Source organism: Ctenopharyngodon idella, chromosome 20 (genome assembly GCF_019924925.1).
Source record: "Ctenopharyngodon idella isolate HZGC_01 chromosome 20, HZGC01, whole genome shotgun sequence".
NCBI lineage: Eukaryota > Metazoa > Chordata > Actinopteri > Cypriniformes > Xenocyprididae > Ctenopharyngodon > Ctenopharyngodon idella.
Window position 1 is genome coordinate 7,597,890 of NC_067239.1, and position 26,236 is coordinate 7,624,125.

At 36.2% G+C, this 26,236-nt stretch overlaps 1 protein-coding gene across 1 annotated transcript; it reads left to right on the plus strand.

Moving 5' to 3' along the window:
• Positions 1-365: 365 nt before the first annotated feature.
• LOC127502613 (nidogen-2-like) lies at positions 366-26,020 on the plus strand. The gene is made up of 16 exons (XM_051875639.1): positions 366-369; positions 464-709; positions 793-1,002; positions 2,351-2,575; positions 2,692-2,838; positions 3,007-3,135; positions 12,970-13,092; positions 13,410-13,646; positions 16,240-16,464; positions 16,562-16,731; positions 16,835-16,964; positions 17,700-17,871; positions 20,077-20,234; positions 20,588-20,711; positions 20,832-20,940; positions 25,421-26,020. The coding sequence occupies exons 1-15, from the start codon at positions 366-368 to the stop codon at positions 20,938-20,940; spliced, it is 2,409 nt and encodes an 802-aa protein (XP_051731599.1). The 3' UTR covers positions 25,421-26,020.
• Positions 26,021-26,236: the final 216 nt, after the last annotated feature.

Consider the following 26,236-nt stretch of genomic DNA (forward strand, 5'->3'; position numbering starts at 1 on the left):
TTTTCCACATCGGAACTAGCCGCTTCCCATTCCAGAAGATAGTTCCTGCTTCGGTCTCCAAGTCTGTGGATTCTATGGGTAGCTTGCCTAACACCACAGATGAAGATTTCTACATTACAGTAGAATCAAACACACCTGCAGATAAATCTACTTCTAAGGCCCAAATGGACATCCCAGCTTCACTTGTTCAACAGTCCTTAAAACCAAACCAAGAATTACTACATGCTAGTTCAAATAATGGAACCAAAATGTGTGGCTTGCACTTGAAATTCTGCTCCCAGGATGGTTACTGCACAGACCATCCAACTGGTCCATGCTGTCATTGCCGTTCTGGTTACTATGGCAATGGCAGACAATGCTTACCCATGGGTAAGTGTTTGTAGTTTAGTATTTTCTTTTCATGTCATTTCTTATGACTGTGATACCATCTATACAAATGTGAAAGATAAGACTGCTTTTACAGGTATTTCTCAGCCTTTAAGTGGAAAGCTGAGTGGCCGTGTTTCTGTTGGAGACACTAAAGCTCAGCTAAACAATGTGGACATCCATGGCTTTGCTGTGGTGGGAGAAGGACGTGTATACATCTCCATCAGTCCTGTCCCAACTCAGGCAGGTTGGGCTTTGATGGCTGTGGGCCCGCTGGTCTCCATATTTGGTTGGCTGTTTGCTCTTGAGCTCCAAGACCATCCGAATGGCTTCAGCATAACTGGTATGATTGTTTTTTTTTCTTTTTTCTGAAGCTTCATTACTTTATTATTTTCACTCTAATGAAGAAAAACATATTTTCTTCAGGTGCTGAGTTTTCTCAATGGGCAGAACTGGTTTTCAGCCCACAAGGACAGCATGTTACTATTATTCAAGAGGCTCAAGGATTGGATTCATTCAACCACTTGAATTTTGACATAAGGATCAATGGAGATTTACCTACCATTCCCAGTGGTGCTAAAGTTCATATTCTGCCATATAAAGAGACCTATCAATACAACCAATCAGGTAATTCTTGTAAATAATCTTGGAGGGTATAACTAGTGTTATATTACGGTAAGAATGAATTTTATACTGAGTAACATACATTGTAGACATCATATTGCCAATCACTTGTTCTCCACCAACAAAAATAGTTCCAAATGAAGTAGAATAAACTGTAACAATAACAAAGTAACCTGTAAATTTATTTAAAAGCCAAGAAATCCCCAACACTTACACACAGACTGAATGTCTGGAATTCAATAAAACAGAAATAAGGAGTATGGAAGCCCATTTCTGCAATTATTACACAGTCAAAATTTAATACCACAGAAATGTGAAATTCTGATATACTAAGTCACTATGAGATAAAATTATTTTCTTTTCTCATTATTATAAGAAAATGTCAAAATTATGAGATAAAAAGTCATAATCATGACATAGAAGTCTGAATTATTAGATACCAAGTCATAAAAATTGTAATGATGGGTCGGCAGAGCGGGGATCCATTTGCAAGCTTTATTAAGAACAGTATTTACACAGGTAGACAGGGGCAAAGGCAGGAACATAAACAAGGACAGGCAATGGTCGAGACAGGCGGGGGGGGGGGGGTGTTAAATAGTCCATGTAATGATCTGCAGGTGTGTGTGGCAATTGGTGATTGGTGCATGTGATTGGAAGGGAGGACTATGGGAAGTGGAGTCCAGGAACTGACAGGAACAGACAGTGATCGTGACAATAATGAGATAAAGTCATAATTATGACATTAATGTGAAATTATGAGAGAAGTCAATTATAACATAAAATTAAATTTAGAAAAGTCAGTTATGATTTATCTCATAATTTAGATTTTTCATGACTTTTTCCTCATAAATATATTGTAACAAAACTGAGATAAGTCAATTATGACATCTCATCATTTCAACTTTCTATGTCATAATTATGACTTTATCTCATAAATTCGAAATAATGACAGATTAAGTGATAATTATGAGATAAAGTCAAAATTGTGATTTAAAAATTCATGATGACATAAAAACTTAAAAAGTACTAATTATCACATAAAAGTAGAAATTATGAGAAAACAATCATAATTATGACAAAATTGAGATAAGTCAATTATGACTTATCTAATTTCAACTTATGTCATAATGAATTTTATCTCATAATTTTAACATTTTATCTCATAATTATGATTGACCAAAGGCTGGTTATTTTTCTTATGTGGCCAGAATGCAGTTCTTTAAATGATACACAGTAAAACAGAGAAATGTCGCAGTGCTTTTGGTCTAAATGTCAACACATTAATCAAATTCATGAAGCTACATCAGATATTCACTTATTTTATGAGCATTATGGGTTATGTCGTTTATTTCTGGCTCAGTTGTGACATCATCTTCACTGCGAGAGTACATGGTGGTGTCAGAAAATGGTGGATCTGAGACATTCTCCTACCTGCTACACCAGAATGTGAGTTTCCGTAACTGTGAGCATGGCCCATGGACCATACCGGACTTTCAGCAAGTCAATGTGGAGCATTTGATGGTCATGTTCACTGAAGGAACCACGCTTAGATTTGCCATAACCAACCAAGTGGGACCTGTAGGAGGTAAGAACATATTGATAACCAAACCATTCTACAATGTGGGCCATTATTAGTTCTATTTCATATCATTTTGGATCTTGTTGAGTATATTGGAGATTTCTTTATCTGGATGTTATCAGGTGAGCTCCCTGGGCTTGTGGAGTTGAACCCCTGTTCAACTGGGAAGCACCATTGTGACCCCATGGCCCTCTGTCTGCCAGGGGACGGCACTCAGTACCACTGTCAGTGTGCCATGGGCTTTCAGGGGGATGGACGCAACTGCTATGGTACACATTTTTCAGTGTTCATCTTTGACATCAAGCCAACTCCTTGCTATGACTGCTCTTTTGAGACTTCCCTTAGAGACTGTGTGTCATCATTCTGATGACTTTAATAAATGACTGCCTTAGTTAAAGTGCTGAACGGCTCTCTTGGGTTTTGAATCTATGATCCAGATGTAGATGAGTGTGCTGAGGGACTCAGTTCCTGCGGTCCTCACTCTGAGTGTGTGAACATGCCGGGTGGCCATCACTGCCACTGTGAATCTGGCTTTGAGTTTGACCTCGATTTGCATGTGTGTGTAGGTAAGTGTTCTGTGTTTTGTAATCTCTGTATAGGAGTTTGGGTGTTGCGAGTAAATGATTTCTGATAGAACATAATAATATATAACTTAAAGCAGGGGTATTCAACATTTTTAGGCCAAGGAACACAGTATGGAAGCCCGTTTCCGCCACTAAATAAAAAAAATAAAAATAGTAATTGCAACTTTTTATCTCAGAATTCTGACTTTTTATCTCGCAATTGTGAGTTTATATCTCACAATTCTGACTTCTTTTCTCACAATTGCGAGTTATAAAGTCACAATTCTGAGATATAGCCTAAACTCGCCTTTATAGCCTAAACTTGCGTGATATAAAGTCAGAATTGCGAGTTTTTATCTCAGAATTCTAACTTTTTTTTTTTCTTGCAATTAACTGATGGACATTTCTCTGTCTGTAACAATTCCGGACATCCAACATTTCTGATGCATTCGATAGCCGTGCTGCCGTCCTTATGTCTGAAGCTGTTGGTGTATAAAATGTGCCACTTCATCTTCGTCTGTTTTATTGTGCCTCCGCCACAACTGATTCTTATTATTAGCTATTACTATTACTATTATATTGTTATTATTGTGAAATCACAACACATTTGCTCAAAACTTGTCAAATTCATTAGTGTATCCATTCTGTTAAAAACAACTTTTATTCACCAAATACTTCCACTGTAATTTGCAGAACTGCATGATTCTACCATTGAATGCCCCCTTTTATGGAGCCACCAGACTTGAGTTGCAAAGTCACAAAGTTGATGAAACATGATAGGTATTGGTGTTTAAGTGTTAAGTGGTGTTTTAGTATTAAGCCCACTAGATGGCAGTAAAAGCGTTTTTTTTTTCTCCTTGAAATGCTGTACTCATGTACAAGGTTACTGTGAAAACATGCTATACATATTCCTGCATAATGTTCTCTCTAATGTCTGGAGACTAATCTTTATGCTATGTGTCTCCTCCAGTAACATCTAAATTTCTTTATTGGTAAATCCGCGCTGAAAATAATCCTTTATAATGTCTTCCATTTTATGTAGAATAATAACGAAGCAGCAATCCTGATGGTCAGTCGCAATGAAAGGAAACGCAAGCAAAGTAAGAACTGCGAGAAATAAAGTTCCACACAATTGTAAGGAAAAAAAGTCAGAATTGCGAGAAAAAAAAGTCAGAATTCTGACTTTATATCACGCAATTGCGAGTTTATATCTTGGAATTGTGACTATATCACGCAATTGCGAGTTTATATCTCAGAATTGTGACTTTATATCACGCAAATGCGAGTTTATATCTCAGAATTGTAACTTTATATCACGCAATTGCGAGTTTATATCTCGCAATTCTGACTTTATATCACGCAATTGCGAGTTTATATCTTGGAATTGTGACTTTATATCACGCAATTGCGAGTTTATATCTTGGAATTGTGACTTTATATCACGCAACTGCGAGTTTATATCTCACAATTCTGACTTTCTATCACGCAATTGCGAGTTTATATCTCGCAATTCTGACTTTATATCTCAGAATTGTGACTTTATATGACGCAATTGCGAGTTTATATCTCAAAATTGTGACTTTATATCACGCAAATGCGAGTTTATATCTCAGAATTGTAACTTTATATCACGCAAATGCGAGTTTATATCTCAGAATTGTAACTTTATATCACGCAATTGCGAGTTTATATCTCGCAATTCTGACTTTATATCACGCAATTGCGAGTTTATATCTCGCAATTCTGACTTTATATCACGCAATTGCGAGTTTATATCTTGGAATTGTGACTTTATATCACGCAATTGCGAGTTTATATCTCGGAATTGTGACTTTATATGACGCAATTGCGAGTTTATATCTCAGAATTGTAACTTTATATCACGCAATTGCGAGTTTATATCTCGCAATTCTGACTTTATATCACGCAATTGCGAGTTTATATCTTGGAATTGTGACTTTATATCACGCAATTGCGAGTTTATATCTCGCAATTCTGACTTTATATCACGCAATTGCGAGTTTATATCTCGCAATTCTGACTTTATATCACGCAATTGCGAGTTTATATCTTGGAATTGTGACTTTATATCACGCAATTGCGAGTTTATATCTCAGAATTGTGACTTTATATCACGCAATTGCGAGTTTATATCTCGGAATTGTGACTTTATATGACGCAATTGCGAGTTTATATCTCAGAATTGTAACTTTATATCACGCAATTGCGAGTTTATATCTCGCAATTCTGACTTTATATCACGCAATTGCGAGTTTATATCTTGGAATTGTGACTTTATATCACGCAATTGCGAGTTTATATCTCGCAATTCTGACTTTATATCACGCAATTGCGAGTTTATATCTCGCAATTCTGACTTTATATCACGCAACTGCGAGTTTATATCTTGGAATTGTGACTTTATATCACGCAATTGCGAGTTTATATCTCGCAATTCTGACTTTATATCACGCAATTGCGAGTTTATATCTCGCAATTCTGACTTTATATCACGCAATTGCGAGTTTATATCTTGGAATTGTGACTTTATATCACGCAATTGCGAGTTTATATCTTGGAATTGTGACTTTATATCACGCAACTGCGAGTTTATATCTCACAATTCTGACTTTATATCACGCAATTGCGAGTTTATATCTCGCAATTCTGACTTTATATCTCAGAATTGTGACTTTATATGACGCAATTGCGAGTTTATATCTCAGAATTGTGACTTTATATCACGCAAATGCGAGTTTATATCTCAGAATTGTAACTTTATATCACGCAATTGCGAGTTTATATCTCGCAATTCTGACTTTATATCACGCAATTGCGAGTTTATATCTCGCAATTCTGACTTTATATCACGCAATTGCGAGTTTATATCTTGGAATTGTGACTTTATATCACGCAATTGCGAGTTTATATCTCAGAATTGTGACTTTATATCACGCAATTGCGAGTTTATATCTCGGAATTGTGACTTTATATGACGCAATTGCGAGTTTATATCTCAGAATTGTAACTTTATATCACGCAATTGCGAGTTTATATCTCGCAATTCTGACTTTATATCACGCAATTGCGAGTTTATATCTTGGAATTGTGACTTTATATCACGCAACTGCGAGTTTATATCTTGGAATTGTGACTTTATATCACGCAATTGCGAGTTTATATCTCGCAATTCTGACTTTATATCACGCAATTGCGAGTTTATATCTTGGAATTGTGACTTTATATCACGCAACTGCGAGTTTATATCTCGGAATTGTGACTTTATATCACACAATTGCGAGTTTATATCTCGCAATTCTGACTTTATATCACGCAATTGCGAGTTTATATCTTGGAATTGTGACTTTATATCAGGCAATTGCGAGTTTATATCTCGGAATTGTGACTTTATATCACGCAATTGCGAGTTTATATCTCGCAATTCTGACTTTATATCACGCAATTGCGAGTTTATATCTTGGAATTGTGACTTTATATCACGCAATTGCGAGTTTATATCTCAGAATTGTGACTTTATATCACGCAATTGCGAGTTTATATCTTGGAATTGTGACTTTATATCACGCAACTGCGAGTTTATATCTCGGAATTGTGACTTTATATCACACAATTGCGAGTTTATATCTCGCAATTCTGACTTTATATCACGCAATTGCGAGTTTATATCTTGGAATTGTGACTTTATATCAGGCAATTGCGAGTTTATATCTCGGAATTGTGACTTTATATCACGCAATTGCGAGTTTATATCTCGGAATTGTGACTTTATATCACGCAATTGCGAGTTTATATCTCGGAATTGTGACTTTATATCACGCAATTGCGAGTTTATATCTCGGAATTGTGACTTTATATCACGCAATTGCGAGTTTATATCTCGGAATTGTGACTATATCACGCAATTGCGAGTTTATATCTCGGAATTGTGACTTTATATCACGCAATTGCGAGTTTGTATCTCGCAATTCTGACTTTATATGACGCAATTGCGAGTTTATATCTCAGAATTGTGACTTTATATCACGCAATTGCGAGTTTATATCTCGCAATTCTGACTTTATATCACGCAATTGCGAGTTTATATCTTGGAATTGTGACTTTATATCACGCAATTGCGAGTTTATATCTTGGAATTGTGACTTTATATCACGCAACTGCGAGTTTATATCTCACAATTCTGACTTTATATCACGCAATTGCGAGTTTATATCTCGGAATTGTGACTATATCACGCAATTGCGAGTTTATATCTCGGAATTGTGACTTTATATCACGCAATTGCGAGTTTATATCTCACAATTCTGACTTTATATCACGCAATTGCGAGTTTATATCTTGGAATTGTGACTTTATATCACGCAACTGCGAGTTTATATCTTGGAATTGTGACTTTATATCACGCAATTGCGAGTTTGTATCTCGCAATTCTGACTTTATATGACGCAATTGCGAGTTTATATCTCAGAATTGTGACTTTATATCACGCAATTGCGAGTTTATATCTCGGAATTGGGACTTTATATCACGCAATTGCGAGTTTATATCTCAGAATTGTGACTTTATATCACGCAATTGCGAGTTTATATCTCGCAATTCTGACTTTATATCACACAATTGCGAGTTTATATCTCGGAATTGTGACTATATCACGCAATTGCGAGTTTATATCTCGGAATTGTGACTTTATATCACGCAATTGCGAGTTTATATCTCACAATTCTGACTTTATATCACGCAATTGCGAGTTTATATCTTGGAATTGTGACTTTATATCACGCAACTGCGAGTTTATATCTTGGAATTGTGACTTTATATCACGCAATTGCGAGTTTATATCTCGCAATTCTGACTTTATATCACGCAATTGCGAGTTTATATCTCGCAATTCTGACTTTATATCACGCAATTGCGAGTTTATATCTCGCAATTCTGACTTTATATCACGCAATTGCGAGTTTATATCTTGGAATTGTGACTTTATATCACGCAATTGCGAGTTTATATCTTGGAATTGTGACTTTATATCACGCAACTGCGAGTTTATATCTCACAATTCTGACTTTATATCACGCAATTGCGAGTTTATATCTCGCAATTCTGACTTTATATCTCAGAATTGTGACTTTATATGACGCAATTGCGAGTTTATATCTCAGAATTGTGACTTTATATCACGCAAATGCGAGTTTATATCTCAGAATTGTAACTTTATATCACGCAATTGCGAGTTTATATCTCGCAATTCTGACTTTATATCACGCAATTGCGAGTTTATATCTCGCAATTCTGACTTTATATCACGCAATTGCGAGTTTATATCTTGGAATTGTGACTTTATATCACGCAATTGCGAGTTTATATCTCAGAATTGTGACTTTATATCACGCAATTGCGAGTTTATATCTCGCAATTCTGACTTTATATCACGCAATTGCGAGTTTATATCTTGGAATTGTGACTTTATATCACGCAACTGCGAGTTTATATCTCGGAATTGTGACTTTATATCACACAATTGCGAGTTTATATCTCGCAATTCTGACTTTATATCACGCAATTGCGAGTTTATATCTTGGAATTGTGACTTTATATCACGCAATTGCGAGTTTATATCTTGGAATTGTGACTTTATATCACGCAATTGCGAGTTTATATCTCAGAATTGTGACTTTATATCACGCAATTGCGAGTTTATATCTCGGAATTGTGACTTTATATGACGCAATTGCGAGTTTATATCTCAGAATTGTAACTTTATATCACGCAATTGCGAGTTTATATCTCGCAATTCTGACTTTATATCACGCAATTGCGAGTTTATATCTTGGAATTGTGACTTTATATCACGCAACTGCGAGTTTATATCTTGGAATTGTGACTTTATATCACGCAATTGCGAGTTTATATCTCGCAATTCTGACTTTATATCACGCAATTGCGAGTTTATATCTTGGAATTGTGACTTTATATCACGCAACTGCGAGTTTATATCTCGGAATTGTGACTTTATATCACACAATTGCGAGTTTATATCTCGCAATTCTGACTTTATATCACGCAATTGCGAGTTTATATCTTGGAATTGTGACTTTATATCAGGCAATTGCGAGTTTATATCTCGGAATTGTGACTTTATATCACGCAATTGCGAGTTTATATCTCGCAATTCTGACTTTATATCACGCAATTGCGAGTTTATATCTTGGAATTGTGACTTTATATCACGCAATTGCGAGTTTATATCTCAGAATTGTGACTTTATATCACGCAATTGCGAGTTTATATCTTGGAATTGTGACTTTATATCACGCAACTGCGAGTTTATATCTCGGAATTGTGACTTTATATCACACAATTGCGAGTTTATATCTCGCAATTCTGACTTTATATCACGCAATTGCGAGTTTATATCTTGGAATTGTGACTTTATATCAGGCAATTGCGAGTTTATATCTCGGAATTGTGACTTTATATCACGCAATTGCGAGTTTATATCTCGGAATTGTGACTTTATATCACGCAATTGCGAGTTTATATCTTGGAATTGTGACTTTATATCACGCAATTGCGAGTTTATATCTCGGAATTGTGACTTTATATCACGCAATTGCGAGTTTATATCTCGGAATTGTGACTATATCACGCAATTGCGAGTTTATATCTCGGAATTGTGACTTTATATCACGCAATTGCGAGTTTGTATCTCGCAATTCTGACTTTATATGACGCAATTGCGAGTTTATATCTCAGAATTGTGACTTTATATCACGCAATTGCGAGTTTATATCTCGGAATTGTGACTTTATATCACGCAATTGCGAGTTTATATCTCAGAATTGTGACTTTATATCACGCAATTGCGAGTTTATATCTCGCAATTCTGACTTTATATCACACAATTGCGAGTTTATATCTCGGAATTGTGACTATATCACGCAATTGCGAGTTTATATCTCGGAATTGTGACTTTATATCACGCAATTGCGAGTTTATATCTCACAATTCTGACTTTATATCACGCAATTGCGAGTTTATATCTCAGAATTCTGAGATTAAAAGTCGCAATTACTGTTTTTATTTTTTCATTTAGTGGCGGAAACGGGCTTCCATATTAGAGAGATGGAGGGGCCTTCTATAAAATAAAGCACTGCATTTTAAGAATAGGAATTAAATAATAATAATTAATAATTACATGATTAAATAAAAATTACATGTGCTTCTATCGCTTTGAGACATGGGTAGCTGTAGGTCCAAGTAATGTGTGTGCCGAAAGATAGGGGCATGGTGAAAGATAGGGGCGTGCTGAAAGGTACACAATGCTACAACAGAAACAAACCCTTAACCCTGCCTACCCCACACCCTAACAGGCAGCTTTCAAGACCAGTTCTAAAGACCTTTCGACACACCCACTACCTTTCAGCACAGCCATTTCTCCAACCTGCAGATACCCACACTTGCTTGTTTCTGCTTCTTCTTTACCTGTGTTTTGATCCGGAAATTCTGTACTCTTTCAGAAGATGTGTAATAGCGGCCCCTACTGTATAACAGTAAAAACATGGATTTTTTTAATGGAAATTTTCATCAATGGTGGGGAAAGAGTTAAGAAATATCACAGAAGAAACAAACTCCAAATATCAACAGTTAATCATAGTCGTGGTTATATTCAGACCAGCAGAGCTCTTTTTTATGTAAAATGACTTTCGAAACACCAGCAATTTTTTTATTTTTTTTTACCAGTCATGAAACAGATTAATCCTTATTAAAGTTACAAACGTTCTTCAGTCAAGAGCAATGGGTGATTGTTATTTGTCTTTTGTTGTTTGATTAACATTAAAACACATACATTAGCAGGAATATTATGCTGCTCTCGCTTTAAGAGCTAATACACAGATCCATCCAATATACTGTTACACATGCGTTTTATTTCTCAACTGTTTATGTTCAGTTAAGACATAACTAAGTATGTTTACAAGGATACGCCAAGACAGGCGTTTTGACATAATTTTGTTTGAATATGTTTGTTTAAGTACAAGAAGACATGAAAGAGAAATCAATTCAGTACTCATGGGCTGTCTGAGACGTGGATTTCTGGGAGTAATGAACTGAGTTCCCTTTCACATCTTCTTGAGCTTGAATATTTAAATTGGCAAGGCTTAAACTTTGGTGACGATGCAACACTGCCCCGTCAACTGTCCAAGCATTGTTCACATTCATGTTCTCCAAATTTTGTATTGTTAGAATTCATAAAAACGTCAACAGTCAATTAGCAATTAACACCATTTCATAAGCCATGTTTCCACTGAAATTACCCAGAACAATTAGTCCCAGGAACTCCCCTCCCCCCCAAACCTATTGCTAGCTGCGTTTCCATAGCGGTCTAAAGTACCGCGAAGATAGTCCGGTAACGTAGGACTGCGCGCAACTTTCCAGTTCCCGCTGAATTTTGTTGTCTACATATAAGCTTAATAAAGCCTGAACCTCATCGTCAGTCCATCGGTCGTATTTTTTAAACTCTATTGTTTGCTGCTATTCGAATAGCAAACAACTCTTACTGCACACACCGCAAAAATGATGGTTGAGTCAAAAATGTTGCGCGGAGTCAACCAATCAAAATGCTGCGTGAACTCAACCAATCAGCATGTCCAGAACCCAAGTCCCACCCCCGAAAGTTCCGGAACTTTTGAAAAAGTACTACCTAACGAGCAGATACTTTCTGAGGGGGAATTTTTTACCTGGAACTTCATTTAGGCCCTGGTTCCTGCGGTCGAAACACACTGAGTACCACCCTAAAGTTCCTAGTTCCTGGGGAAAGTTGCTGCGGTGGAAACGTGGCTATATACTATATACACCAATTTTTACTCACATTTGGTGCTTGGCGAGTGTTAATTCTAGGCCCTGACTGCTTCATTTGGCTTCATTTGCTTCAAATCAATGATTCGGAGTGTATGTAACTGGTTAAGTCATGTGGTTTCAGAGACTGGTGCTGCATCCCAATTTGCATACTATTCACCCTTAATTGTATTCGAAATTAGAATTAGTGTGTCCCAAATTGTAGTATGGTAAAATGAGTAACCCAAAGGTACCTGTATGGTTTAATATTTATGGTCGAAATTCAAAATTCATATCCACGCAAGAAGTTGATATTGAGCATCCTATGTTTAAGACACAATTACGTTTATTTTTGGTCCAATAATGAAAAATCGATTCCAACTAAGCCAAAGAGAATCAACCATGAGCATCTGCAAGCAAAACACAGCAGTGCTGTTTGCATTTCTGAATGAATCAGCATTTTTGAACAAATCGTTTGAGTAAATTATTCAATGACTCATTCACAAGAAGAGTCGCCACCTACTGGTGTAATGATTTTTTCGGCAGAAAAAATTCCTGCCACTAATATACAGCTTGGCAGCCTGCACTGCACTCTGATGTTGTTCAGCCAATCAAATTTGACATCTTAAATGAACTAACAGTTGCGTAAAGTTACATATTTATGTATGTATTTACATACTGTATGTTGTCACTTTGTTACTTACATTTTACTGTGGGATGGACAAAAGTTAAACTTTACAAAGTTTACAAACTTTACAATTCTGTGTAGATCATTTGTAAAATCATACAGGAAATGATAGAAATTCAATTCAATGGAACAATTTATGTCTTGTTTTATCAATGATTTAAAGTCATTCATGAATCATGATCATTCAACCCTTTTTCATGAATTAGACTCTTTTATAAGTGTAATTTATATAACCACACATGTAGTACACATTTAAGCATCTTATTTCAGAGGAGGCTCATCATTGTCTTCTTTTGCAGATATTAATGAGTGTTTCCTGCAGCTCTGTCATCCGTTTGCTTCCTGCTCCAACACCCAGGGCTCGTTCCACTGTCAGTGCTGGCCTGAATACAAGGGCGACGGCTTCCTCTGCCAACCACCACGTAAACCACACATTTATCAAGGAACACACAGTGCTTCCTCCATGTCAGCTCAGTCACAGACTGTTCTCTTTGCTTATAACACAGAAGAAGTCCAGCAATCAAATCAAGTCAAATATTATGTTCAGTATCACATTATAAACCAATCAAAAGCAAATGAGCTGTTTAATCATTCATAATGTGATTGAAACAACTACAACATGTTCCTGGAACAACATATTTTGTTCCAGGACTTGGATAAATCACATCATGGCATGTACTGAATTCCCATAATATAATGTATTTAAATGTTCACTGGTCCTGTGCTTTTTCTTCACTAGAGAAGCCCAAACCCCCATTAACTGTGTGCCAGCAGCACAGAGATAGTCTGCAAGAGAGTCTAAGCATCTACCAAGGCCTTGAGGCCTTCATTCCTCAGTGTGATGAGAAAGGGCAGTACAAACCCCTGCAGTGTCTGGGCACCACTGGCCACTGCTGGTGTGTGGACAGTAGAGGGCAGGAGAGATTGGGCACCAGGACAATGCCTGGCACAGTGCATGCCAACTGTGATCAGCCAGGTATGGATTTATAGTTTCATCCCCCCATGTTCTGTTAGGATCAGGTTGATATTTTAGGATATACACTATACTGCACCATTTAAAAGCTTGGGGTTGGTAAGATTTTTTAATGTTTATGAAAGAAGTTTATGTTCACCAAGGCTGTGTTAATTTTATTATACAGCAACTGTATAATAAACTGTAATATTGTGAAATGTTATTACAGTTTTAAATAATATATTTTGAAAATGTAATTTATTCCTGTAATTACAAAGCTGAATTTTCAGCATCATTACTCCAGTCTTTCTAGAAATCATTCTGATATGCAGATCTGGTGCACAAGAAAGATTTTTTATTATTATCAGTGTTGAACAGTTAATGTTTTGTGGAAACTGATACATTTTTTTTCAGGATTCTTTGAATATAAAGTTATATAAATATTTAAAAAAAAAAAAAAAAAAAAAAAAAAAAAACCAGTGCAGATTTGAAATAGAAATATTTTGTAACATTATAAATTGCTGTCTTTTGATCAATTTAATGCATAATTGCAAGAATAAAAGTATTAATTTCTTTAAAAAAAGATTTATATTTCAAATAAATTTTTATGAACTTTCTATTCATCAAAGAATTAAATCAATTGGACATGGAGCACATAGTGATGAAAAACGCAAAGTTTCTCAAGATAACAGAAAACTTTTGCAAGCCAAAACAACATTTCTATGGGTAACACAAAACTTTTGTGAGAGAATGGAAAAACATTGAAATATATTTTTTCCTCCATCCCATATTTTTTCCACCACCATGTCAATTTAGGTGCTCCATATTTAGGGGACAACAAACACATTCTGTGATGGTTAAAGCTTCAATAATATCTGATCTAATACCTATTTTGATTTGGTCAGATATATAAGACTACTGAATTAAGAATAGAATATTTAAGAATTATTATATTATTACAATGATAATAATAATATAATTATGATCAATTATATATAATAATTAATAAAAATTTGATGAAAATACATTATTATTATTATTATTATTATTATTATTAATATTATGGTTATATTTTTTATTATTATTTTACACATACATATAGTAAATCTCAATAGAGTCAATTATTTATCTAGCATTTTGTTTTTATTTAGATATTTATTCTTCTCTAATATCTCAGTTCATTGACATTTAGGTTATTAAAAAAATCAAAAGATCTGCAATATGTTGCCAAATCTAAGGCATTTAAAACACAAAGGACAAATATGTGACAAGTATGTGTGTTTTGGGAGTGGTATGTAATTCTAACTAAATAATTATCCCTCATGGGACGGCCTAACTGTAATTAATGCTCACATAGTCATTGAGGCAAGATATATGGATGTGGTCAATCATCAGAGATTCGAAAAATTTCAGGAAAATATCTTCACAGTGTTTTTCCAAGAAACATTATTCAGTAAAATTGGGGGGGCATTCATGGGGGGGCGTTCCTGTGCTCCTTTGTTCAGTTTCCCGCCACTACTTTGTTTCCACGGTTACATCATCGTTAGTTGTTTCAGCTGTTCGTCATTAATCATCTCGTTTCTGTCTGATTTAACCTTCACTCTTCCCTGCACTCTTTGTCCAGTCTCTGTTGTCTTTAAGCCCGGAACACACCAAGCCGACGGTCGGCCGCCGGGCAGTTTTTGTTCGTCGGCCGACTAAGTTTTCTCAGTGTGTTTCACACTGTCAGCTGAAGTTGGTCTTCGTCGGCATGTTGAATCGGCGTCGGAGCTCGTCGGTCAGTCGGGTCATCTGATCATTCCGATTGGCTGTTTAGCTACTGCCACCTGCTGGTACGGAAAGGCATTTCTTCTTACGCAGGCGCAGAACGGACGTGCTACTTGGCCGTCGGGTGTCGAGCATCGATTTGGTGTGTCAGGGCAACTTTGGACACTGTCGACGTGAGCCACCCCCGCAGTCGGCTTTCGTCGCCACTAGTTCGTCGGCGTCGGCTTGGTGTGTTCCGGGCTTTAGATGTGTTTGCACTGTCAGTTTGCCTGCCTTTGAATTGAATTAAAGCTTTTGAGTTTTTGATAATTATTATCAATTATATTATATACCATAATTAATAATTTGATGGCAATACATTATTTTTCTTTATTATTTTTATTATGATTATTATTATGGATAATAATATTTTATTATTATTATTTTACACATACATATAGTAAATCTCAGCAGAGTCAATTATTTATCTAGCATTTTGTTTTTATTTAGATATTTATTCTGCTCTAATATCTCAGTTCATTGACATTCAGGTTATTAAAACAAATCAAAAGATCTTCAATATTTTGACAAATCCAAGGCATTTAAAACACAAGGACAAACTTCCTGTTCCTCACTGTTGTATGTATTGCATGTGTGTTGTGGGAGTGGTATGCAATTCCAACTAAATATGACATAATTATCCCTCATGGGACAGCCTAACTGTAATTAGGCTGTCACATGGTCATTGAGGCAAGATATATGGATGTGGTCAATCGTCAGAGATTTGAAAAGTTTCAGAGAAATGTCTTCAGTGTTTTTCCAAAGAAACATTATTCAGTAAAACTGACACTGTACTGTCTCTCTTACTCAGCTGCCCTGGTTCCTCGTGTGGAGACTGTGTGCGAGCGCTGGAGGCTTTCACTCATGAGTCACTATAATGGTCAGCCGTCCTCTCAGGACTACATGCCCCTGTGTGACACTCAAGGGAATTTCCTGCCTGTGCAATGTTATGGCATCAGCAGTTTCTGCTGGTGTGTGGATCATCAAGGCGTGGAAATTATTGGAACACGATCCTACGATGATGTAAAGCCCCCCTGTGAGTAATAAAGTTATTTTGGACTGATTACGTTCCCCCCAAATCGTGCAGCCCTAGATTACTGTATTGTAAATTGTCTTTTCTTTATACGTGTCAGGTATCTCAGATGATGCCCCCCCACTGAACAATGCATTGATGTATCCTGTCATAAGCTCATCCCCTTCAGGACCTGCTATCCTTTATGCACAAGCCTCACAGATTGGAGTTATTCCTCTTGATGAAACAGACCCAGTTCAAGAAAAATCCACTGTTTTACTGGCCTTAAAGGTAGACCCCTTATAACTACAATACGTGATTGTTTCCAAATTCAAAATCTATTGCAGACTTGTTCTGATTAATCATGAAAAATAATGCTTGAATATCATTGCAGGACTCCGTTGTGATTGGAATGGATTATGACTGTCAGGAGAACATGTTATATTGGACAGATTTTGGACGACATACCATTAACAGAGTGGTCTTAGAATTTGGGTCTGAGCCAGAGGCTATTATCAGCCAAGGTGATCAATCAATCAATCAATCAATCTATTTAATTATTATGGAGACTATAGCCACTACGTTAAAGGGTTAGTTCACCCAAAAATGAAAATTCTGTCATTAAGTACTCATCCTCATGTCGTTCCACACCCGTAAGACCTTCGTTCATCTTCGGAACACAAATTAAGATATTTTTGATGAAATCCGAGAGGTTTTTTCATCCCCCATAGAAAGCAACATAAATACCACATTCAAGGTCCAGAAAAGTAGTAAAGACATCATTAAAATAGTCCACATGGCTAAAGTGGTTTAACCTTAATGTTATCAAGCGACGATAATACTTTTTGTGCACAAAAACAAAACAAAAATAATGACTTTATTCAACAATTCATCTCTCCTCTGTCAGTCTCCTACGCTGTTTACATTGTATAGACAGTGCAGGCTACCACAAAAAGTATTCTCGTTGCTTCATAACATTAAGGTTAAACCACTGTATTCACGTTAACTATTTTAACGTCATCTTTACTGCTTTTCTGGACATTGAATGTGGTAATTATGTTGCTTTCTATGGGAGAACAAACCCTTTAAGACTGAGTCTTAAAAACTAGCAAGGGGTAAATCAGTCTTACTTTTCGGATTCATATTAGACCACTCTACATTTTTTTTTGTAATTTACTGAATGATTAACTTTTAAAACTAGTCTAAGCAGTTTATGCAACTGGCCACAGATTTCATAATCATGCAATGTGAAATTCCAGGCTTGGTCCAGCCAGAGGGAATTGCAGTGGACACTGTGCACAGGAAGCTGTTCTGGGTAGACAGTGGGAAAGACAGGATTGAGACATCTGGTCTGGATGGCAGGAACAGAAAAGTGCTGATTGATTCTGATTTGGTCAATCCCAGAGCCATCACAGTGGACGCTAAGAGGAGGTCAGTGAGTTGTGATCAAAATCCTTAATTTGCTCTCTATGCATTATTATATATGAAGTTCTGTCATGAAATTCTAGATGGCACAGGCGGATGGGTCTTTAACTTAATCACTTGCAATCACATGTTTCTCTATATGGTACAGCTGATTGGTTCCTGCTGTACCAGTAGCTAATGAGCTCGCTGCTCAACCTTCAAATACTTGGTCAGCATTTGCTGTAGCATTGCAGCATGCTTTCAGAAACCCTCCACCTTCCCCAGCTCCACCTGTATAGATTTGCTACGGGTAATTCATGTATATTATACTGTACAGCATCATGTATGTCTTGCTTACAGGAGCATGTTGTGTATGTATTGGCAGTAGCAAGTCCCGTTCTTGTTCTGCAGCTGCAATAACAGCAGCAGCAGGAGACGAAACTTTTCCTCTTAGACCAAAAATATCAACATTGTCATATCCATTACCATGCCAAACACTCCGAGAGTTGTCATAACAGAAATACCATTATGTATAAATAAATTCTGTCAAGCCATCATAAAACAGAAATAAATGCATTAAGCTTGCAGAAAGTATTATTATTTGTTTTTACAAAAAACAATCAAACAAACAAATAAATGTAGATATAAGTAAATTTCAATCATGACAACTCTCGTGACAACTATCTCATGATTGAAAGAATAGGTTTAGCATGTTATTGAATATGGAAAGGTTATTGTATTTGGTCTTGGCTGATTAGATCTGCTGCTGCAGAGTAAGGGGCCCTTCACACAGAACGCGTTGTTCTATTCCAATGCGCTACTTTCCCTTTGTTTTTCTATGTAAACACGCGCTTGACGGACGTGCATGACCGTTACGCTCGCGCCTCACACATGAGTGCCATGTTGATGCCGTGTCAAGTTAAAAGAATTTCAACTTTTACACGCAGTGCCGCTCATCAATGTCAGTTCCAAAAGAGTGGACCAATCAGAAGAATTCGGAGGCGGGGCAAGAGTTGTAAGCTTCAGTAGCAAGTTGGCATGACAACTGTTTTATTTGATGGCAACATGGCGGAGGAGGCGCTCATTATTATCTTATTTTCTTTTTTTCCATGTCAAAACTCTTCATATTTATCAATTCTGCTGTTTGCCTATTTCTATTATTTCCGTTATTGTCATTATTGCATCACATCTCAAAAGTGCGTCTCGAGACCCTCGCGTTCTACACTGCGCTTTTTTAAAAACCACTCGCGTTTTTAGACGCAAAGATGCGTTCTGTGTGAATGGCCCCTAAGTATGGACTTGCTACGTCTCATAGATACACAGACATGCTTCATGTGAGCGTGTAAGATATGCTCCTGCTGCTGCATAAATAGACGTAAATTCCCGTCGCAGATCTGGGCAGGTGGAGCTGGGGGAGGTGGAGGGTTTCTGAGAAACTCTGATAGCACTCTTCAGGCCCAGCTTACAGTGAACACTGAACCAGACTATATACTGTAAATGTTGAGCAAGCAATCTTATTGGCTGCAGGATCAGCAGAGGCCAATCAGCTTGTGCCATGCTATAATGATGCGCCCTCTAGAGTTTCATGGCTGAACTAGTTGTGGGTCAATAAGAGTTTTAAATTATTTTTGAAAGAAGTCTCTTGTGCTCATTGCATTTATTTGATCAAATGCAGTAAAAACAGCAATATTGTGAAATATTATTACAATTTAAAAAACTGTTTTCTATTTTAATATATTTTAAAATATAATGTATTCCTGTGATGTCAAAGCTGAATTTTTAGCAGTCATTACTCCAATCATCCTTCAGAAATCATTCTAATATGTTTAAGTGATGTTCAAGAAACATTTCTTATTATCATCAATGTTGAATACGGTTGTTCTGCTTAATGTTTGTGTGAAAACAGATACATTTGTTTTCAGGATACTTTAATGAATAGAAAGTTCAAAGGAACATCATTTATTTTAAATATATATCTTTTGTAACATCAACAAATTCTTTACTGTTACTTTGGTCAATTTAATGCATCCTTGCTGAATAAAAGTTGTTGTTTTTTTAATTAATCTTACTGACCCCAAAGTTTTAAATGGTAGTGTATGTGTTGTTTTCATTGATAATGAGCATATTCATTGACCTCTTCATTATGTATTACTGCAATAAACATGAATGTATTCATTTATATAGTACAAGTGTTTTGTTTGAAAGTGTTAATCTACTGTATGTGCTCTTCAGAACCTTATATTGGACCGACTGGAACCGTGATGCTCCCAAAATAGAGAGCTCATCACTGGAGGGACGTAAGAGGAAAGTACTGGTGCAAGTGGGTCTCATGTTGCCCAATGCCTTGACACTGGACTTAACCACAAATCAGCTGTGCTGGGCAGATGCAGGTAAGAGTCTTCTTAAAATATAGTATCTGACTTTATCAGTTACATATAGAGCATTGACACGAGTACACTGTGTAGTTAAATCCAAAGAAGAGCTAAACAAAGGAATAACAGGATACTAGTCCAATGAACACGGAGAATGAACAAAGCAACTACACATTAAACATTGATGACGACAAACACAGAACTGTGAAAACTAAGGGCTTATATACACAGCAAATGATAGTTAACAAAACAAAGAACAGGTGTGTAAATAACTCAGGCAACCAGAACAGTGAAAATAAAACCGAAACAGAACATGATTGTTACAGTCATATTCAGTACAATATTAACATAAAAGTCAACAAAATCCCCAGGATCAAAGAAACTGGAGTGCATATCTCCAGATGGGACTCAGAGACATGTGTTCCAGGATGCTTTGGACTATCCGTTCAGTCTGGCCATCTATAACAGCCACTTTTACTACACTGACTGGGAGAGGTGAGTCTCTGACACATTGCATTGCATGCTTATCCTTGCTGGTCTAGTCATGGATTTGACTAGATCAATGGATTTGGCTGGATCAATGTTTCCATATTCACGATGAGAATGTCCTTACAGAGATGGGATACTGGTGATAGATCAAATCACTAGGAAAAACACAGCTTATGTCCCTATTCAGCAGTCACACTTGTATGGGATTACAGTAATTCCATCACAATGTCTATAGGTAAGTATGCAAATTACATATATATATATATGAAAGCAATACAGAATTCCTGATCACGCTGTTCATTTCTGTTTCTTAATAGAGACCTGCGGACTTGCCTAGACTATATGGTTTTTTGGTTCTGTAACAGAAATGTCAGAAAATAAATAAATGACAACAAAACGAATCAAAATTGACTGAAAAAATATTTTGCATTTAAAGGGATAGTTCACCCAAAAATGAAAATTATCCCATGATTTACTCACCCTCAAGCCATCTGGTGTATATGACCGCATATCTATAAGGTGTATATCTTCTTTCAGACAAACACAATCAGAGATATATTTAAAAATAGCCTTAGTCCTCCAAGGACCAAGGTTTATAATGGTTGTGAATGGGGGGCCGCAATTTGAAGTCAAAAATAATGCATCCATCCATAAAAAAAATTAATCCATATGGCTCCAGTGGGTTAATAAAGGCCTTCTGAAGTGAATCAATGCGTTTTTGTAAGAAAAATATCCATATTTAAAACTTTATAAATTCAAATAACTAGCTTTCGGTGGACGACCGTATGCAGAATGCACAAGTTGATTTGCAGCGTAAGATTATCCTTTGACCTGACGAACGCGGAGGAGCAGAGGATAGAGCAAAACAAATCACCGGTCATGGATTATGTCTAAAACGATCATTTTTAAAGAGAAATTTCGGAGGATTTCTATATAAGAGAAGAGGAGCTTAAATTTGTTGCACAGCCCTATTCGTTTGAACCGCGAGAGGCGTCTAAAGGTGCGTCCCAATTCGCATACTTATGCACTATTCTATGACGTTTTTAAGTACAAATAGTGCGAGTAGTTCGTTCACACAGAAAATTCCAAAAAGAAAAAGTGCACTTTAAATACCCGGATGATGCACTAAAGTAATGGAAAAAACAAAGTGTGGAATTTTGGACACTTCATGCACTCAACTGTCGCAGCTTTAAACGTTTAGTTCACCCAAAAATGAAAATAATGTAATTTATTACTCACCCTCATGCCGTTCCACACCCGTAAGACCTTCATCAAACTTCAGAACGCATATTAAGATATTTTTGTGGAAATCCGATGGCTCAGTGAGGCCTGCATAGCCAGCAATGACATTTCCTCTCTCAAGATCCATTAATGTACTAAAAACATATTTAAATCAGTTCATATGATTACAGTTCAATATTAATATTATAAAGCGACAAGAATATTTTTGGTGCACCAAAAAAACAAAATAAGGACTTATATAGTGATGGTCGATTTCAAAACACTGCTTCATTAAGCTTCAGAGCGCTATGAATCAGCGTGTCAAACCGCCAAACTGCTGAAATCACGTGACTTTGGCGCTCTGAACCGCTGATTCGACACGCTGATTCATAATGCTCCGAAGCTTCATGAAGCAGTGTTTTAAAATCGGCCATCACTATACAAGTCATTATTTATTTTTTTTATTTTTTTTTGGAGCACCAAAAATATTCTCGTCGCTTTATAATATTAATATTGAACCACTGTACTCACATGAACTGATTTAAATATGTTTTTAGTACATTAATGGATCTTAAGAGAGGAAATGTCATTGCTGGCAAAGCAGGCCTCACTGAGCCATCGGATTTCAACAAAAATATCTTAATTTGCATTCCGAAGATTAACGAAGGTCTTATGGATGGGGAATGAGTAATAAATGAGTAATAAATGAAATTATTTTCATTTTTGGATGAACTAACCATTTAAATAAATGCAGTGTTATTTTTATATTATCTATACCACTATAGTTTTAGTAATATTTTGTATTAGCTTTTATTTTATTTTTTTAGTTTTAATTTTAATTTAAGATTTTTTTTTTTTTTGTAATTTGTTCATGTGCTATTGTCATTTTTGTAGTTTTTTATTTTATTTTATTTTACTTTTCAGTTTTAGATTTTATTTATTTCGAGTGAGTAATTTCAGTGCTTATTTCCGTTCTAATTTTCATTCAGTTTAAGTTGTTCAATTTAATATTTATATTTTATTTTATTTTATTTTATTTCAGTTTTATTTGAATTAACAAAAATGTATTTAATAGTTTAGTTTTAGTTACTGATAATAATGCTGATGCCAACCCAAAACAACCTGAAATTCTACCTGAAGTTCAGTATTTTCACCAATGGGTGGCGTCGCTAACTAACTAGTTGAGATAATAGTTCATTACAAAAGCCTGAATGGTTCAAAATGGTCCTGTGTGTATGAATTAAAAATAAACCAGATGAAGATGTCAAAGCAGATGAAGATTTCAGCAATTTTATAAGATAAACAAGTTTTTAAATTAAAAATGAAACAAAACACAAAAATTAATTTTACTATTTTCATAAATAGTTTTCATATCAATGCATTGCTTTTATGTGATGCCTGTCAAGTTTGGTGCACAGGATAAGCACAATTTGGCCATCAACCTCAATGGAAAATTCCCACTGTCTAAAATAATGTTGACACATAATGGTTCATTTTAGTCTGACCCTCAGTAAGGCCAAAAATACAAGGGTTATAGGAGCAGAGAGAGTCCAAAGAATCTCTTCCGCAAGACTGCTCCCACAACTCCTCGCCCTTGTCTTCGTATGACTCCAAACCTATGTTGTTCTGCTTGGTTAGAATAAGGCCTAGTTTCACTTTATTCTCTCGTCCATGGGAAGGTGTGGAATAATATTTGAGCATTGCCATGGGGTTTCTGTAAACCCACGGTTTGATATTGCTAAACAAACAGGATGGGTTACCCACAAGGCACAAGAACCGCCAACAGACGGCAAGACTTCACCACTGCAGAGGCCAGACCTCCCAGCCTGTGGAGGGCAGCCAACACTGGCTTCTATCCTTCAGCCTCAGACCCCACAGCAGGTCAGAGAGTTCAATAAAGTTTACTCAACAGAGTAGCCATATACCCAGAGGTGGGGTGTGAACTTTGGCCTGGTCATAGAAGCCATCAGGCACCCGGGGGAGCTGTTTGAGCTCATTGGGTGCACTCAGTGCATATTTCTCGCATTTAACACGGTATCCTCTCAACTCCTTCTGGATTAAATGTTTATTGTACAGGGGCATAAGAACTATCTGGCTTTTTAAAGGGCTATTTCACCAAAAAATTAAAATTCTGTCATCATTTACTCACCCTTATGTCGTTCCAAACCTGTAAGGCTTTCGTTGATCTTCCGAACACAAAGATATTTTAATTAAAAATCTGGGAGAAAATCTTCAAAAAGTTCATAAAGAGAACGTACAATGAATTGAGCAGTTTAGTCCAAGTTTTCTGAAGAAACATGATTGCTTTATATGATAAACATTTAATTATATTAATATTAATTTAAATATTAATATAAAATTTATATTAATCCTTTAAAGCCCTGAAGGCAGTTTTTTCTGAGTGAAGTCCACACAAAAGTAAAGACTCATAATTCCAAAACTATAAGGAGAGTCAAAATGTAGGATTTTCTATCATTTAATAGAAAACGTTTTAAATTTGTAGGGGGAAAAAAAATCGTTACATTTGGACATTCAATCTCTGTGATTTTGCCAAGTAAGGCATGTTCCTGGATCAGCATCTTTGTTGATCCTGGAACAACATTCCAATCAACCAATCAGATTTGAGGGACAAGTTTACCGTTTATGTCAAGTTTAGGCTTGCAACCAGGGTTAGGTGCTTTTACATCAATGTTATTCACCTATCTTTCCCTGCTGATTTTAGGGATAAGTTATGGGTAGGATTAGGTTTAGGGGTAGGAATAGGGTTAAGACTAAATTTTCAGACTGGAATGTTGTTTGGGGTGATGGTGTATCGATGGTTCGGGTTTAAGGGGTTCAGAACAGAACTTCACCCAAAATGAAAATTGTGTCATTATTTACTCTACCCATTGTCGTTCCAAACAGACTTCAGGTTACTCTTGTAAAACACAAATGAAGATATTTTAATGAAACCTGAAAAGTTTCTGTCCCTCTTTTCAAAGCACAGGTAACTAAAAATCTGAAAATCCAAAAAGGTCATAAAAGAACTGTTAAATGAGTCCATATGAATGGAATAGTTTAATCCAAGTCTTGTAAAGGGGGATATGATTGCTTTATATGATGTTCAGACATGAGGGTGATTAAATAGTGACAAATTTTTAGGTGTGAACTAACCCTATAAACACTTCTGAAAAAAGACAAACAATAATGAGGTCTGAGATTAAGAACATACTAAAAGTTTTAAAATGTTTTTGTCTAATTAGCAACTTCTCTTGCTCACGTCTTCTCTCAGGGAGATTACATATGGTCAGCAGCTTAGTTTCTGTTGAGCTAATATGAATAATAATGACTACTAAAGTCACCATGAAATCAAAATCGACAGTTCTTATTTTTTATGGAATATTTCAGTGTTTATTATAATTGATTGTGCACATAATTTTTTTTTTTTTTTTTTTTTTTTAAATTCATGTGCCCTCGTACTCTTTAGTCAAAATAACTTCCTCTCCCTCTTGCAGCGACATCTCTCCTCATCTCTGATGACATTTTTACTGGCGTGAGGGCGGGACAACCTGTCACTCACATGAGATCGACCAATAGCAAACCACAATCATCCAATCAATTCCCCATGGACAAGTCTGCCCTATATTTGAAGTCGCTTCACTCATCCCAAAAGGAAAGAAAAAACTATAGCAAATTTCATTTTGTGCCTACTTTTAAGAACATGCAAATAAAAATGTGAAACATTTGCTATTGCACTTTAACAGAGAACTGATAGCATTCAAGCTACAATTAAAAGTGAGTGCGGACCCTTTTGTTCTGGGTGACAGAAGTTCATGCCAACAAAAGTAGGAACAGATAGTTTCTTCCATATTGTGATTGTGAATTATCAAGAAAAAAAAAAAGAAGGTGAATGGGTTTTTGAGATGTGTGCATTGCAATCAAAAATTGAGGCAGGTCTGAATGCAAGCTTGCAGTTATGAAAATTTCAAGCAATAACATGCATTTAGAAAATACATAGAGCGAACTTTTATTTCATATTGACTTTAAAGGTGCAGTGTGTAAATTTTAGCGCCATCTAGCAGTGAGGTTGCGAACTGCAACCAACGGCGCTCACCCCTCCCTTTCAAAGCACATAGAGAAGCTACGGTGGCCGTCTGGCCGACACAAGACAAAGATGTTGTCTTCTGAGACAGCAGAGAGTAGCCAATCAAGCAATGAGGTTTCTTCTTACTTCTAACAAAGAACATTGTTTGCTTCTAATAAACCAGATGACTACTACTGCTACTACTTCTTCGTGCGTATTCAACGTAGTGACGATACATGCTCTGTAG